Source organism: Bidens hawaiensis, unplaced genomic scaffold, assembly GCF_021521415.1.
Source record: "Bidens hawaiensis isolate Kalapana, Puna unplaced genomic scaffold, B.hawaiensis_p1.1 tig00071038_1, whole genome shotgun sequence".
NCBI lineage: Eukaryota > Viridiplantae > Streptophyta > Magnoliopsida > Asterales > Asteraceae > Bidens > Bidens hawaiensis.
The window spans coordinates 1-16,587 of record NW_027502455.1 but is presented as its reverse complement, the minus strand read 5'-3'; the positions used below and the strand labels follow the sequence as shown (position 1 = coordinate 16,587).

Below are 16,587 nucleotides of genomic sequence, written 5' to 3'. Positions count from 1 at the left end.
GTAAAATTACCAAGAAATAATATATAAGACAAAATAAAATAATTTCTTGTTACATGCTTTTATGTTTACTTTTATACTCATTTAAAACTAGGCAAAGGCTTACCTTACGTTTTAAAATACATCACTCACAAAAGAAAACTGGATACTTTAATGTGTTTTTATAATAAGATTAAGAAGCATTAACTTTTATTCACTTTCATACTAATACTAATACCCCCTTTCATTTCAAACGTACAAGCACAACTCACCAATCACACACAATGAAAACCATCATTCTAATCACAACCAAAACACCAAAAAAAATATCAGCCAGAAGTAGCATCAAATGTATAAATTTACACACTATAGTCAACATTCAGGAAGCGAATGCGCCGAGGCAAAGGGAGAAAAGCTAGCAGCAGAATCACTATGACGCAAAGGGTGCGCCTGCTGACTTGACGACCATATATAACTCGATGATGCATTTCCCGGACAGGGATTTTATGCTGACAGGTGTCGTGAATTCAAAGGGGATAGAGACGGGTATCCCAACGAGTTTGATGAGATCAAATAAGAGGCCCGGGATCTATGTGAAGAAGATGCCGTGTTTCTAATGTCTAGTGAGCTTCTTGATGGAGTAATATAAGGCGATTGGTGGTGGCTGTAAGGAGTACTTGAAACAGAATGAATGTTAGTAGGTGTACGTGATGTTTGGCCTATTTGCATTGCTCGTGATGATGATGCGTATGATGATGAATATGCAGAAGATAGTGCAGCTGATGAAGCTATGGAAACCGGGCTGGATGAAAGCAATGGCGTCCGTTCGGAGGCAGGTTGCTCACCCGTGGCGGTCCTAGCATCTCGCTTGCAAACCGGGCAAAATGTTCTCCAGGAAGTCAACCACGCGTCCACACATATAGAGTGAAATTCTGTTAAAATACAGCATAAGTGAAGATGAGAAGCAAAAACACACTAATAACATGTGTATACACTAATTCTTATGAGGTTTAGGTGTGTTTTAGGTTTTGGTTTCTAGGTAGTCCGCAACCTAACTTTTCCATAAATCCCCGCTTTTGCAGGAAATATGGTTTAGTTTTCGAAATATTAATTACCTTTCCTTTTTCTTTCCTATAATTTGTTTAACATTTCATTTGATTTTCCTTTAATAAATTATGATATTTGAAACCCTTTTCAAAGATCTAAATACACTTTTTGTACGCGTTTTGACTTCCAATATAATTTTTATTAAATTCCGAGTTCTTTCATAACAAGGTACTTTATAATACTTCCGAGACAAAATAAAGACTTTGCCTTGAAAGAACTCGGTTTTCAAATAAAATTATATCAAAATGTCTAAAAGAATAAAACAAAGATGTGTATTTAAATTTTTTAAATAAGTTAAATATTCAGTTATTGAAGAAAAATCAAATTAAATGTCAAATAAATTGGTGGAAAAGAAACAGAATAGTAACTTAAATTTCAAAACTAAACCCCGCTTCCTCCAAAAGCAGAGTTAAAAATCATCTAGAATCCGCCATCCTTGCCCCTGGGTAGCGATCTACCTCGAAACCAAAACAACTACATTTTCTACACCGCCTAGAAATAAAATTGAAACTCGCATACACACCTACAAATCAAAGTTTTCCTGACAAAAAAAACATAAAACGTTACTTACTGTGTCTACATGGCAGAATCCTAAGTTTATCACCAACATTATAATCTTCAAGTCAAATAGCACAAGTAGCTGAAGTGCAGTTATCTTCAAAAACCGCTGTAAATATTAAACTGGGCATTGCTTTAACTAACCGACTACTCATCCCATGAAACTCCCGAACACGAGAAGCTTGAGGGCGGCCCCGCCTTATCCGATGCCGCCGGAGAAAGAAACAAGTTGCCAGGACGGCAGACATTGCCAGCAAGGATATAAACGATATGGCCATGATTGACCATGCTGAGTTCACATAGGTTGGAATGATCCATAAATCCATTGCTGGTATACCCACATACTTGCTCAGTTTTAAGCCTGCTGATTTTTTAATAAATACCACGTGTATCTTTATAGCCGTTGATACTCCTGCCACTGCAAATATAAATAAATATATTGTAAACAACAGATAATACGTGATAGTAAAAGTTCAAATGAACAAAGATCATACTTGCAACAAGATCAGTATCATCATAGTTGTAGATGATTGCTGCCTTGAATCCTGCAGATTGTGCTCTTCTAATTATTTCCTCAAAGCTGCATATGCCTCTAACTATTAGCACAAAGGGTTGGTTTACGCTTTCTTCGATTGACTTATTGGCCACATGCGTCCAATGGCTCTGCAAGAAACAGTGTTCCACCTTCACAGGTGGAGCTGCAAAAAAGTTTTGAAATTAAAATGTCAAAATATCATTATATTAATTGAAGACAAACAAAAAAACAAAGTAGCAAACTCAAATACTAAGAATTCTCATTTTCAAAGAATGAGTTATGTATAAAAAATAAAGCCGATTGGGTGGTTTACAAAGACCTACAAGAAGAAGAAGAAGAAGAAAATAGAGCGATTGAACATCGTAACTGTAGGTTTAAACATCAGATTCCATCATCACTATCACTAGGGGTTTTGAGATGCGATTGAGTCGGACGGTTTTCGAATCAACAAGACAAACAAACAAACAAGACTGATTATCCGGTTGGTTAAACCAAAATAAGTGTTAGGTTATAAAAGAAAGCAATCCTAAATTTTGAATACGGAGGGTTGAGATTAGTTTAGAGGGAAATCAAGTGTGAACACTAAGGTAAAGGGCATAAAAGGAATAACATATTTGTTGACTTTCTCTCTCCACCTGTAAGACACATGCCAAATTCCCCTATCATTTTAAAACGTCAATAACTTTTTTTACGACGTTTTTATTGAAAAACAAATTCACCATAATAACGAGTGTCTTTTTATCTTTTATATGAGTACCATATTGTAATATAAAAATTAAAAAAAATTAATGGGTTTTGATATTAAAGTAAGTGAGTTTTGATATTAAAGTATTAGACTAAAATACCCTCCTTCCTAGTATTCTTAGAAAAATCAAACTTCTTATTTAAATCTAACCCACCAAAATAATATAATAATAGTATTCTTGTGTTGGGTTGGATGTGGGACCGCTTAGTAATTGTAGGTTTGTGTTTTTGTGTCCCTTTTCTATCCCTTTAATTTGGAAAAATTCTTTACTAATAAGAGATATTTTATTTTGTTTTTATAAATAAAAGTTTTCAGAAATGTTCTTTAAAAACATGTCTTTGACGATGTGTTAGGCTTCAACGTGTCTTTCACGACCTGTTAGCCTCCAGCGCGTGTTTTCAAGACATGTTTGCCCTATTAATTGTTTTTTTAATAGTATATTATTATAATTAATTTTACTCATATTTGGTTTTTTAATAAAACTTGTAATGCATAAAGTTATATAAAGTTCCAAATATACCGTTGAGACATGCTTATTTTTATCTACGTGTTAGCATAACTTTACTTGCAACAAGCCTGGTCAAATTTTATTAAGCATTTATTGAATATATCGATATCAATTTGATACTCAGTTTTGAGTAAAATTTACGACAGCATATAGAAAAAATAAGCACGTCTCAACGACATATTCGAAATTATATGTAAATGTATATATTACAAGTTATAAAAGAAAAACCACATATGTATAAAGTTAATTATAATTATAATGATGTAATATTACAAAAAAATAATTAATATGCCAAAAATGTCGTGAAAGACGCGTTAGAGGCTAACAGGTTGTGAAAGACACGCGTTGGAGGCTAACAGGTCGTAAAAGACGCGTTTGGTGGCCAAGCAGGCCGTGAAAGACGCGTTGAGACCTAACACGTCGTTAAAGACGTATTTATAGGGGATATTTCTGGAAACTTTTATTTATGAGGACAAAATTGGAATATCTCTCCATTAATGAGACATTTTGAGAATTTTCCCCTTTTATTTTGCTTTATATTTATGTTTAATTATATCTTTATCTTTTTAAATAACATATATTTGTATTTTTTTATAGTTTTGCTTCCATTTAGAACTCGAAAATGAGCCGGACATGGATGTGGCTCGACTCGTTCACACCCGTAATTTTAACTTCCACTAACCACGATTTAAAAACATAGAAAATCGAAAAATATATAACCTCCTTCATAAACCACAAAAGATAAATTATTGATATTTATCAATCACAATTGCTAGCATGTATACATAAGAAGACTAAGCTACATGTAATATATATGGGTTGTCATGAAAGTTATATACAGCTATAGTTCATGGTTTATTCATTGCTTACTCTTTTATGTTTCAACATTTAGATAAATAATGAAACTTGTACGATTTCTATTTCTTCATTTGTTATTAATTTAAAATGACTAAATGCAAATTATTAATTAACCCTAAAAAGTAAAAACCCAAGTCTTGTTGGAGTTAATTCCCAAACTCAAGCTACGGGTCTCTCCCTTTATCATGATTTTTCATAAGCTTTGGGTTCTAAAAGCTCACTTTTGACCACCACCACCTCTCTTTACTATTATCACCCACAATCGAATGGGATTGGCCTTCCTCTTGTATATCCCCTCTACTATAAACCAACACTATTGACAATTGTAACATTCAATGTCCATTAACCAAAAGTGAACGTGGAGGGTAAAATGCGTCATTCTCTTTGAACTCAACCCGATTATTATTAGCACCAAATAAAATACTTAATACACTCTTGGCGGAGCCATAAGATTATTTTTTACTAGTTTTCATTAATCAAGATATACCAGATAGTCAGACTATAGGTATCTGATATCTCTTCTTGACTTTTTCTTTTTCGGGTGTTCAAACTAATGAGACATTTTGCATAACAATAATCGTTGTGTGTAAAAAAAAAGCATTTCAACTACACCCTTGGCATTAGATTGTTTGAAATCTATAATAAAAGGGTTTATGTTTCCACATATTATCGTCATAGATAGAGTTGGTTTTGATCAAAGAGTGTGGTATTGAATTTTATTCAATTTTTGGGTTCAACTTAGTCGATAATGATAATTTGAAACTTTTATAAAATGGCGTGAAAAAGACCTATTTTATTTTAAGTTTATAACAAACAAATAAAACTTTAGTCAACTAACCTGCACCATTGTAAAGGTGCAGGATAAAGTCTTAGATTACCAACCATTTATGTGAAACTGCCATTCAATAATTAGTTATTAGAGTCCAAATAATACACTTTTCCAAACAAATTTTGAAATCACCAGAAACAAGTTTTTGAAAGAAAAAAAACAACCTTAAATAGAAAGTGGAAATGTGGAATCACATTCAAACCGCCATATAAACCAAATAAATTGTCCGGTCTTGACAAAGGCCGAAAAATTTGTACACAATGCACCAATTCAAGTCTTTTCCAGAAGACTTTATTGGCCCATTGGTAGTTTTGGTACACAATGTACCAATTCAATCCCAGCAACATAATAACAAACTTACAAAACCTTGATTAAAATTTGCACAAAAACTACAATCATCCTACATTAACTTCAGTCATGCAGTGTGTGTGATAGGGAGATTAAAACTTCTTTATACAAGCAGACGACAGATTAAAGTACACCAACAAACCATTACCCTGGGCCCGATCCAGGCATGAACGACATGGCCCATCTAAAATCCAGCGACTTGACAGACTCTGAAATATTCCCGCCCTGTGGTGGGACCCACAAACCTCCGTGTGGCAGCAATACCCGTGATTGCCTACCTTTGTTGCTGCTCACTTCTTCGCCTTCAGCAGGCACCTCTTTCACTTTCTTCACGTACTCAAAAAACTCAGCCACTTGTCGAGCATACCTTCACATACATATAAAAAAAGAAAATATGTTCATATACTAAAATTCGATCACTTTAGAACAAATATGGAAAGCATGTAAAATGAAAGAAATCATACTGCTGTTTAGCATCAATATCCTTGCTAAAATCAATGTAAGGCTCACAATCGAGAACCAAAGCAGGCACCTATTTGTAGAAAATAGTCAATAACCAACTGTAAAAAAAAACAAATTTAAAAAGTTAACCATGTTCAACTTTAAAAGTACCTTCTGAATGCTGGAGTGCATGTGATTTCCCTCTAGATAAAATACACGGGATTTGATGTCGGGATGTAATGCGCTATCCATGTGAGCAGGAAGATTACTAACAGACAGAGTCCCATGATTCCCGCTTTCAAATGGAAAAAGCCAACTCTCATGTTTTTCATGCAAATCACGAAGGTATTCTAAACTGACCCCACCTTCCTCTGCCCTCTTTCTAAGCATCATTCGCTTATGCCAAGTATCTGGGCTGGCCCGAAGACACATAAAAGCATCTGGAATAAGCCCCGGAAGAGAAGAAACAACAGGGTCAAACCATGAGTCGTAGATGCTTATCTCCATCTCGTTCATCCAGTTAGCTTCGTGCACCGCTCTCAAAAACACCTTTAACCAAAGAAAAAGTATATTGTTGTAATTTGTAAAACACTAAACATATCATATACACAGTTCAGTTACTTAAAAAAGTCATAAAGCATACCATCCGATCACTGAAAACATTTCTTTCCATTAATCTAAGGGGCTTAATTCCACTTGATGACTCTTTCTCCTGCATAACTCTTGTGACAAATACATAGTTCTGGAACGTGTAAGCATATCTTTTGGGCTCGGCATAAAAAGCATCTAAAATGTTGAAGTGATCAGGGCCAATGTCTTGCCACTTGTCAATTGGTTCAGGAACAATCTCAACAAGATCCTGAAGCTCGAGTGTTTCATTCGCAATTCTCTGCAAGAAAGTCGTCTTTCCAACACTTATGTTTCCTTCTACACAGAAAGTAAGACGTTTCTTTTGTTGTACAGGGTTCACAACATTCTCTTTCAGCTCTTCATCCACACTCTGTTTGATGAATGTGGTTATACTTTCGGCATGGTTTTTATGAACAATGCCAACAGAGCTTCGTAAAAACTCCACCATCTTTTGATTCGATTTCCCAAAAAACTGACATAGATAACACACTAATTAAGATGATTAAATTTAAAATATCATTAAAAAACTTTAAGCCGTAATTTAATATCTACAAGAACACTACCAGCAAAAGACAGACATTTGATACACACATACATGCATTCAAGGACTGCCATGTACATACACAAACTGTTCCATACACAGTACACACATACAGTCATGCAATGGTATCACAAACTATTCCATACATGCATACACTCATTAGCACATATAGCCAATATATCACCCATGAACACACTGTATCACAACTCACACACATACATGCATAAATAACTAGCTTGGTTGGATGATCATGGTGGTTGTGGCGGTGGAGACAAAACAATGGTCATGATGATGCTAACCCATTTGGACCTTTTTAAGTTAACTTTTGTAATATGTGTCTATGTTACACATTGGCTAAGCCAAAATTGACCTGTTGACTAATTTGAGGTGACACGCATACATCTTAGTTTGATTTAACTGCTTACAAACAAAAATTGGGTAGAATAGAAGAATACCTTGTCCTTGTAGATTTTCTTAAGCTCAGCAACACCCCCTTTTATCCATATGAGGATTCTCCTTAAACACACTCCAAGCCCTGAAAGAAACAATACTATTAGACGACATTGAAATTGGAAGAGAAAGAGGTTAAGGTTTAGGCGTAAAAGTAGTTTCTACATAACCATTTCCTTGGATTCAATTTCACCACTGTGATGATATTAATTTCTTTCTGCAAATAAATTTAAGAGAGAACAGAGGGTTTTAGGATTTGGGATGGATACTGTCTAGGCCCTTCGGAGTTACGGCTTTGGTCCCTGTAATTTAAAAATGATTAACAATTTATAAAAATACAAAATAATAATTTGATTCATCTTAAAATTACCCTATAAGATCATGCATAGTCAAAATTTACCAGTGTTTTACGTCATGTGGCGCCCGGTCATCATTTCAATGCAAAAAACAGGTATGGCGGTAAAATGTCCACAGCTCTTTTGCAATCATTAATTATCCTCCTACCATCTCTCTCTCGATCCAACCACGTATCCACAAAGTTCATCCCCAAAATGTGACCAACCCAACCCCCCCCCCGGTTCCCCGCCGTTTTGGCTTCAGTAGTCTCATTATCACACTTGATAGCAGAAAACTTGTTTTTGTTCCTATTCCCTGCCAAAATCTCGCTTATATCATCCTCGTTTTCTTTATCAGTTATCATATAAAAAATATACTTTTTTACTTTGTTATAAAGCACAAAGAAAACATGGAATAATAAACAACCGATAACTTTGTAGGAAAGAGCCAAAAAGCAAGACTTCTACCCCACATGTCACGATGTGAGTGGCTGACCGGTCAATCGCATCTAAACTCAGTTGACAGCTATATTCTCACGATTTAGCCCCAAACGATGAGATTTTTCATATTTATGGCTACGTGACACCCTTTGGTTGGATTAAAGTTTATAGAAAGCTTTGTAGCTTTCACAACTGGTCAAATGGTTAGAGTTGAAATAAAAAATACTTTTGTTAATCAAATTTGGTTAGTTGAAGGAATTAGATCAATAACCAGATTATGTACTACAATACTAGCATTTAATCTCCCCTATACAGGTGATGGTGGCAGATCCAATAACAACCAAAACCCCACACAATCATCAGAATCCAAACTATCTTGGATTGCTAGAAAATGTAACCCTCCGCTATTTTTCTTCACAGCTTCCCAAGCTTCAGCCTCACTTGTAGTCATCGGTGATTTCTTATACGAGGCATAGACATAACGGGTTGAAATCCCAAAAGATAGTACCAAATTAGCACGGGCTAAGTCGGCTTCAACTGAACACACTTCTAAACCGTTCATCCAAGCTGCAACAACATTGTTTTAATAAATAAAGTCAAATCATGTGTTTCCAATGATGTATTAAATATATGGCTATGCCTATACAAGTCGGAAGCTTAGACCGTGGAGATCAAATCATTGACTTCTAAATTTCAAAATCTATATGGTTTTTCTATTCAAGTAACAACATTGTTTTGTTCTTTCTTGATGTTCTTAAAACAATTGCAATTGTAAACTTTCTAATAAGTATCAAAAGATTTAAACCCCATTTTGAAGTCAAAACAAGGCACAGTTGACCTCAAAAGTCAAATGGGCACACCTATTTGCTATCTTGCTGTGAAATATGTAGGTGACAATTTCAATTGTTCTACTTAAAAATGGGTAAATTTGGGTAATGTTTTAGCTCAAACGGCTCAAATAAAAAAATAGCTGAATAGGTAAACCGGGTTGAAAGTCGTGCAGAAAACAAAACTTAACACCATAATTATTCCATGTAATTACTCAATTAATCCAGTGTTTGCAATGATATTTAACACGTTAACTATTTTATCGAAAACTTTTAAAGCTGAACACCTTAACTATTCTATCAACCCATTTTGCCACCTAGAATGTAATGTATGTACCAACCTGCCAACGGCCTTGCACGTGAAGATGCAACAGCCAATCCAGGAATCAACGTATTGTCATCGATTTCTATCCCCAACAAATCCAAATCCAGAGTTGCGCCAAAGGCAAATGATTTTTCTAGCGTCTCTAGCTCCTTCTTAACATCTGAAGAAACAAACTATCTAATTGATACAATAATAATACAAAAGTTCCTTAAAATCTTTACAGTCTTTTACTTAAAAAACAGTAATTTTGCCTCAACCAAAATAGAATTTACCTGAAAACGGTAACTGAACAAAAGCCCATTTTTCTCCATACAGCGTATTGGGCAGATCCATCGGAAACGGGATGTCGTTTATACACCGTTTCATACCTTTCTTCCAGCCAAAGAAGAAGAGACAAACACTGAAATTGCATAACTTCAAACATAAATACACTTTCTAGATACTTAAAGTTATATTATAAACGCACCCGTTTGCTAGGAATCGGTTTAATCCCAAGCTCTTTGCAAGCTCTAGTAATAATTGTCTGCATTTGTTACCTGCAACCATCATTAATAAACCAATCTGAATCAACTGTTAACAAGAACACAAATTAACAAAAAAACCAAACAATCACCTGAAGAATCTGATTTTATCGGGTATAGGCACATCCAACTCATCACAAATGGAGACAATAGCATCCTTCAAAGTGACACTATTAATAACATTATTAGGAAAGTACTTGGTATACTGAAGAGACAAAGAACTATCACAACCTCCCAGATCTTCTTCCCTCTGATATCAAGAATCGGTCTAGAGCTCCCATTCAGTAACAATCTCCGGGTCAAGGTAACTCAATTCTGCAGTTGGGTCATCGTCATCTTGTTCTCTTCGTCAACGGGTAGTGAAACCGGGTTTGAGGTGGTGGTGGTTTGGTGTAAAAGGGTGATGGGGTTCGATGGGATTTGAATGTGTGTGGTGATTCTGGTGGTGTTGAAGCTGAGAGTAGCCATGCGGATGCTGAGACTGGTCATGGAGTTAATAAGTTTTGGTGAGACTCGTCATGTTTGTGTGGAACTGGTGATGGATAAGATGCCAATATTTTCAGCATATATGGGAAATTATGGGTTTTTACGGTCCGGTTTTATATGGTTTGTTTCGTTGTAAAACCGTAACCAAACCGTTTGGTACGACCAACCAGTGGTTAATGAAAAAAACCAACCGTAAAACTAAACCGATGACCGATTTAGACGGTTTTGAATCAAACCATGAACATCCCCACTAGAAATATTTTGAGTTCATTTATAGAAACTAATAATTTATCATAAACCATATAAATTTATAAACATTGTTAGAGGGTTGATTTTTTTTTTTCTAAGAGTGATCAATGTAACATATAGACTCGTAATGTTCATAATTTCTTTTTATATGTAAAGTGGTTAATATATACTTTTTACCTAATGTTGTGTTTTCTTTTCTCCTTTGTTGATTTACTCATATATTATTTCAGTATACAACTAACTTTTGTAATGATGTATTTTTGTGAAAAGACAATTTTTTCGTATTGATTTTAAATTGTTATAATTTTTTTTTAAAAACGTCAACTTTCTTCTATTTTTAATTTTCAAAAAAAACTTTCTTCTATTTAGATTAAATTGTTTTATTACATTAATTAGTTGAAATATGATAAATATTTTATGTTTATATCTTAACTTGATTTATTTTTGTGGCTTAACATTTGAGTGTAACCGGCGCTGTTTATATCATAATAGAGATGAGCTCGGGATGGTACCGGTACCAATCCCGAAAATCCAGATCCCGAATTTTGGAAATAGTTGGTACCGGTACCGAAATATTCGGTTCGATACCGGTATTGGTTCGGTACCGGTATGGTACCGATATTTCGTGAAAAATCCGGGAAATACTGGTACCGTACCGATACCGAAAACTCAAAACTTGGTACCGATTCAGTATCGACGGTACCAATCGGTACTCATACTGAAAACGCTCATCCCTGTATCATAACAAACATACTGATACTGACCAAATTCGTGTAGACTCACCGTCGTATGATAATTTATTTTTTAGTTCAATTATGACGCCATTATTATGCACGTAACCGATATCGATGGCCACAAAGCTCAAGCCTCCGCAGTTGCTAAAAAAAACACCACGTCGCAGCAGTCGGGTCTTTAAATTTGAGTTGCTAAATCTTCTGAAACCTTTGAGTTGGGTCTTTAAATTTTAGTGAAATTCTCTTCTCTATGCAGTTAAACGGAACCACAGGCTTCTATTACATTAAACATGGAGTCATTACTCACCCTAAATCATTTCAATTCTCAATTCCACCAAACCTCTACAGACCAAATGCAATTAACAACACACCCTCAATCTCACACACCCAAATTGCCGGCCAAGAGCTCTCGCCGGAGCTATCCAACAGGCACATCCGTCAACTATGTGAATCAGGAAACATAGATAAAGCAATGGACTTTCTTTCCCAATTAGAAGCCCTAGGCTTTCGATTAACTTATGCTTCCTACACTTGTCTGTTAACAGCACTCGCTGCTGCCGGCAGGACTTCAGAAGCCGAAGCCATTCTTCAAGAAATGGTAGCCCTAGGGTTTCATCCAAGACAGAGACTTTATAATATCTTGCTCAAAGGGTTTTTAAAAAGAGGCCTTTTAAGAGCTGCTGATAGGGTTATCAAGTCCATGAATGATTTGGGTGTTTTGAAGAATCGAGAAATGTACGAGATTCTCCTCGGGTATTACGCGAGTGCTGGACGGTTAAATGAATCTTGGAAAGTTGTGGCTGATATGCGGAAAGACGGGTTTGAACCGAATTCGTTTGTGTACAGTAGGATTATTGAGCTTTATAGGGATAATGGAATGTGGAAAAAGGCTACGAACGTTGTAGAGGAACTTAGGAACAATGGAGTTGTTCTTGACAAGAAGATTTTTAATAGTGTTATAGACACGTTTGGGAAATCGGGTGAATTAGGAGACGCACGCCAGGTGTTTGATAAAATGCTGCAAGAAGGGATTACACCAGATATCAGTACGTGGAATTCTTTGATTCGGTGGCATTGCAAGCACGGCGATCTCACGAATGCGCTTAAACTGTTTGGTGAAATGCAAGCACAAGGGCTGTATCCTGATCCGAGTATCTTTGTTACTATCATTAGTCGGTTAGGTGAACAGGGGAAGTGGGATGTAATCGAGAAACGTTTGATCGTTTGAAACATGGAGGTCATCGACAAAGCGAGCTCATTTATGCAGTTTTGGTTGATATTTATGGGCAGTATGGGAGGTTTGAAGATGTAGAAGAGTGCATAAATACATTAAAACTTGAAGGGGTTTCATTGTCAGCTAGAATCTTTTGTGTGCTCGCAAACGCCTATGCCCAACTGGCAAGTATTTTCGTATTTATGTTGTCTCGTAATGCTTGAAAATAACATACATTTGGCAATTTGATGCGACTTTGTTACATAGGGTTTGTGTGAGCAAACTGTTAAAGTTCTCCGGTTGATGGAACGTGAAGGAATCGAACCAAATCTTATTATGCTTAACGTATTGATCAATGCGTTTGGCATTGCTGGACGACACTTGGAGGCGCTCTCGGTATATCAGCACATAAAAGAAAGTGTATGTTCTTTTGTCTGTTATAAACCGCATAAAATATCTTACAATTGGAGTTGCTTATGCTATTTGTACTCTTGGTTGCTTGTGAAGGGTGTAAGTCCAGACGTAGTTACCTACACTACTATTATGAAAGCTTTGATAAGAGCAAAGGAGTTTGATAAGGTGCCTGTAGTGTATAAAGATATGGAGGCTAGTGGATGCTCGCCAGATAGGAAAGCTAGAGAATTGCTGCAAAATGCAATGATGGTTCTTCAACGCAGACATTAACAAGATTGTGAAGTTATATGGTTCGTGTCAAAAAGGGCAATTTTTTAGGACGGGTTGGGTTGGGTTGGGTTGACCCAAAATACATATAGTTTCAAAATTTATTATTATGTAAATAATTAGGTTGTCAAATATGAATGTGAAATTTTATGGTTTCATTTATATTGTGGGGATTTTGACCCGTTTCCTTTTAAGCTGATCTTTTTTTTTACTTGTTTGGCATTTTATATACTAAACAGATGGCAGATCCAGCGTATCATTCTGTGAAACGATGGTGGAGTCTTCATCAATGAAATGCTTTGCTTAAACTCCGAACAAGAAAAATGTAATTATCATGGTATGCAATACAATTGTTTGCCATAAATCAGCTAGCACAAAACATAAATCGAGTTAGATTGAATTTCTAATCATATTAACGCATTTGTCAATTATTGAAATATAATAAAAGGAATAAAAGTGTTTGCGGGTCAGACCAACCTGAGTACATGACCTGGCCTGACCGTAACCATGCATTTGGCTCCAACTAAGGCACTAGCCACGAACAAAGATGAACTTTGAGAACTAATTCTTATCTACAATGATGTGTTTAATGCATAAAACAGCACACATAAGATCATACAAGAGTTAAGTTTCACAAGAGGCTTGTTATGATCTTATTTTTCCACACGCTAGAAAACCAAATGTGTGTAGGAGTGTTGTTCGGGTCTTGGATAATTCATGTGACATCCCACATCGGTTTTGGGCGCTTAATGGTTGTGGATGAGAGGAGAACTCCACATTTAACCGTGCTCAGGTGGGAGTAGTATTAGGATGGGTGATCTCATGAGAAGTCTTCACCTGAGCAACCAAAAGCAAATCCGTGAGGCGATGGTGGTATGTCCCGGCTAAAGCGGACAATATTATGGTGCGGCGGTAGCTGGGCTGTTACAGATAGTATCAAAACCAGGGCCGGACCGGTGGTGCCAGGTCTCGCGAGGACACTGGACCCCTAAGGGGGGTGGATTGTGACATCCCACATCGGTTGGGAGGAGAACTAAGCCTTCTTTATAAGGAGGTGGATATCTTCCCCATCATAACGCGTTTTGGGCGTTTAATGGTAGTTGATGAGAGGAGAATTCCACAGTTAAGCGTGCTTAGGTGGGAGTAGTATCAGGATGGGTAACCTCCTGGGAAGTCTTCACCTGGGCAACTAAAAGCAAATCCGTGAGGCGATGGAGGTACGTCCCGGCCAAAACGGACAATATTATGGTGCGGCGGTAGCTGGGCTGTTACAATTCAGTTAAAGTTATTCGTTTTTTTTTTTTTGTAGTTATATGTATTCTAAACGAGACTTAATTGAAATTTTTGCCTCTTGTGCTAAGTTCATATAAAAAAATCAAAGTTATTTTATTTGTATGTGATTAAATCCCCGCTTCTTACATAAAATATCATGTTAGTTATAAAAGCCATTGACTAAAACTATTCATGAAATTTGCTATATTTGAGAGTGTTTTGGCCCGGATATCACTTTGTGTAAATTCTCGTATTTGAATATAAAATGTAATTTATTTGGGTTTATAATTAATATATTTGAAATATTCTATCAATCTAAAGGTATGTGTATATAATTAAAATGACATGTTACGACATAATATGTCTTTTATGTAACAAAACCAATCAAGCAACACACAACGAAGCTTGTTGGTGACCAATTTGACGGGCGGTCTCAAGATTTAACTATTTAAGTATCCCTCTTCTTTCAAAAGGAGATAATTTATTATTTAGCCCTTCAAAAAGAAGGATATAATTCCCTAATTATTAAACAATTTTATTTATGGTTAATAATAAAGATTTGAGACGTTATAAATATTGGTCTCAACCATAGGATTTTATTTATGTGTGTTTTAGTGATACATTTAAAAATTCTTTATAAGAATGCAAACAGTTACATCTTTTGTTTAATTCTATCAAATAGTCATTAACTCTTTTATTACATGTCAATAATATATAATTTGTTTAATTCTATCAAATATTCTTTTATTACATGTTAATAATATTTAATTTGTTTAATTCTATCAAATAGTCATTAATTCTTTTATTGCATGTCAATAATATATAATTTATTTAATTCTATCAAATAGCCATTAATTCTTTAATGATTGCATGTTAATAATATATAATTTACTAGGTTAGTAATCCGTGTAATACACAGGCTAAATAAAGAATGTAACATTAATAAAAAAGATGTTTATATACAATTCAATGGTACGAAATGATAACTTTAGTTTTAAAATGGTAAAATAAATCGAGATGTACACACGCTCGAAAAAAACGACTTTTAATAGTCCAGGCATATGTTAGTTGTTGTGTGCAAATCAAATGGATCTTTATAATAATAATATTTTAAAATAAATTATTTAAAAAATTAGTTTAAAAGACTTTAAACATTTTTTTATTTCTGGAAATCACCATTAAATAAGAGTTAATGAAAATTTAATTTAGTAATTTTAAAAATAATAATAATAAATGTAGCATATTAATTTAATAGATTTAAATAGGATTTTATTTTGGAAATAAATTATGTATCATCCTATGTGGACACTTTAGAAAAATAGATGTGTCAATATAATGTTACCTTAATATAGTAGTAAGAAGTAAGATCTATATAAAACTTACTCTCTTATGATCTATTCTAATTTTGTATTATTTTCATCATATTCGAAATTCTATCTCAACAATTGAAACATTAAATTTCAAGTCACTCATTGTTTGGATGTTTTCTAATTTTTTTAAATTTGGGTTTTAGAGGACTTTTATATAATTTATTTAGTTTTTCTAAATGATTTATAACTTAATGATCTGTATTTGAGAACCATAGACACGAACGAAACACAAACATATTTTACTTAATATAAAAGCAAATTCTTGACAAAGTCCATGCATTTTCACTTACCATCCATAGTTTATTTTCTTAAACACCAAAATAGTAAAATAATCATGTAACGTCCAACTTTTGTTAAACATATAATAACAGAAAGTTTTGTTAATAGTTATGTGTCGTTAAATTAATCGTGTGTTATGTATTTGAGAGTTGGAAGTGGGAGTGAGTGGTGGGACCCATGAAACCCCTATATATATATAGAGACCAACCACTTCTTTTATTTCTTCTCTTTCCTCTCACAACACACACACACACACACTCAAGAAACAAACACCCTCTCTCTCTCAAGACCCGAATCCATTTTGGGATTAAACTAAGGAAGAGTTTGG

The 16,587-nt window shown here is 34.9% G+C and overlaps 1 protein-coding gene and 3 pseudogenes across 3 annotated transcripts; 1 reads left to right on the top strand and 3 right to left on the bottom strand.

Moving 5' to 3' along the window:
* Nucleotides 1-348: 348 nt before the first annotated feature.
* LOC143605742 (receptor homology region, transmembrane domain- and RING domain-containing protein 2-like) lies at nt 349-5,172 on the bottom strand (annotated as a pseudogene). Its single transcript, XR_013148605.1, has 4 exons — nt 5,126-5,172; nt 2,136-2,339; nt 1,655-2,059; nt 349-908 (listed from the first exon to the last, which is right to left on the bottom strand). The product of XR_013148605.1 is annotated as a receptor homology region, transmembrane domain- and RING domain-containing protein 2-like (transcript).
* Nucleotides 5,173-5,487: 315 nt separating this feature from the next.
* Nucleotides 5,488-7,564, bottom strand: LOC143605747 (uncharacterized). The gene is made up of 5 exons (XM_077081747.1): nt 7,532-7,564; nt 6,549-7,007; nt 6,077-6,454; nt 5,929-5,996; nt 5,488-5,831 (listed from the first exon to the last, which is right to left on the bottom strand). The coding sequence occupies exons 2-5, from the start codon at nt 6,981-6,983 to the stop codon at nt 5,609-5,611; spliced, it is 1,104 nt and encodes a 367-aa protein (XP_076937862.1). The 5' UTR covers nt 6,984-7,007; nt 7,532-7,564; the 3' UTR covers nt 5,488-5,608.
* A 1,042-nt stretch (nt 7,565-8,606) lies between these two features.
* LOC143605748 (protein TAB2 homolog, chloroplastic-like) lies at nt 8,607-10,464 on the bottom strand (annotated as a pseudogene). The gene is made up of 5 exons (XR_013148608.1): nt 10,068-10,464; nt 9,921-9,990; nt 9,727-9,854; nt 9,471-9,614; nt 8,607-8,869 (listed from the first exon to the last, which is right to left on the bottom strand). The product of XR_013148608.1 is annotated as a protein TAB2 homolog, chloroplastic-like (transcript).
* Nucleotides 10,465-11,694: 1,230 nt separating this feature from the next.
* LOC143605750 (uncharacterized) lies at nt 11,695-12,881 on the top strand (annotated as a pseudogene).
* Nucleotides 12,882-16,587: the final 3,706 nt, after the last annotated feature.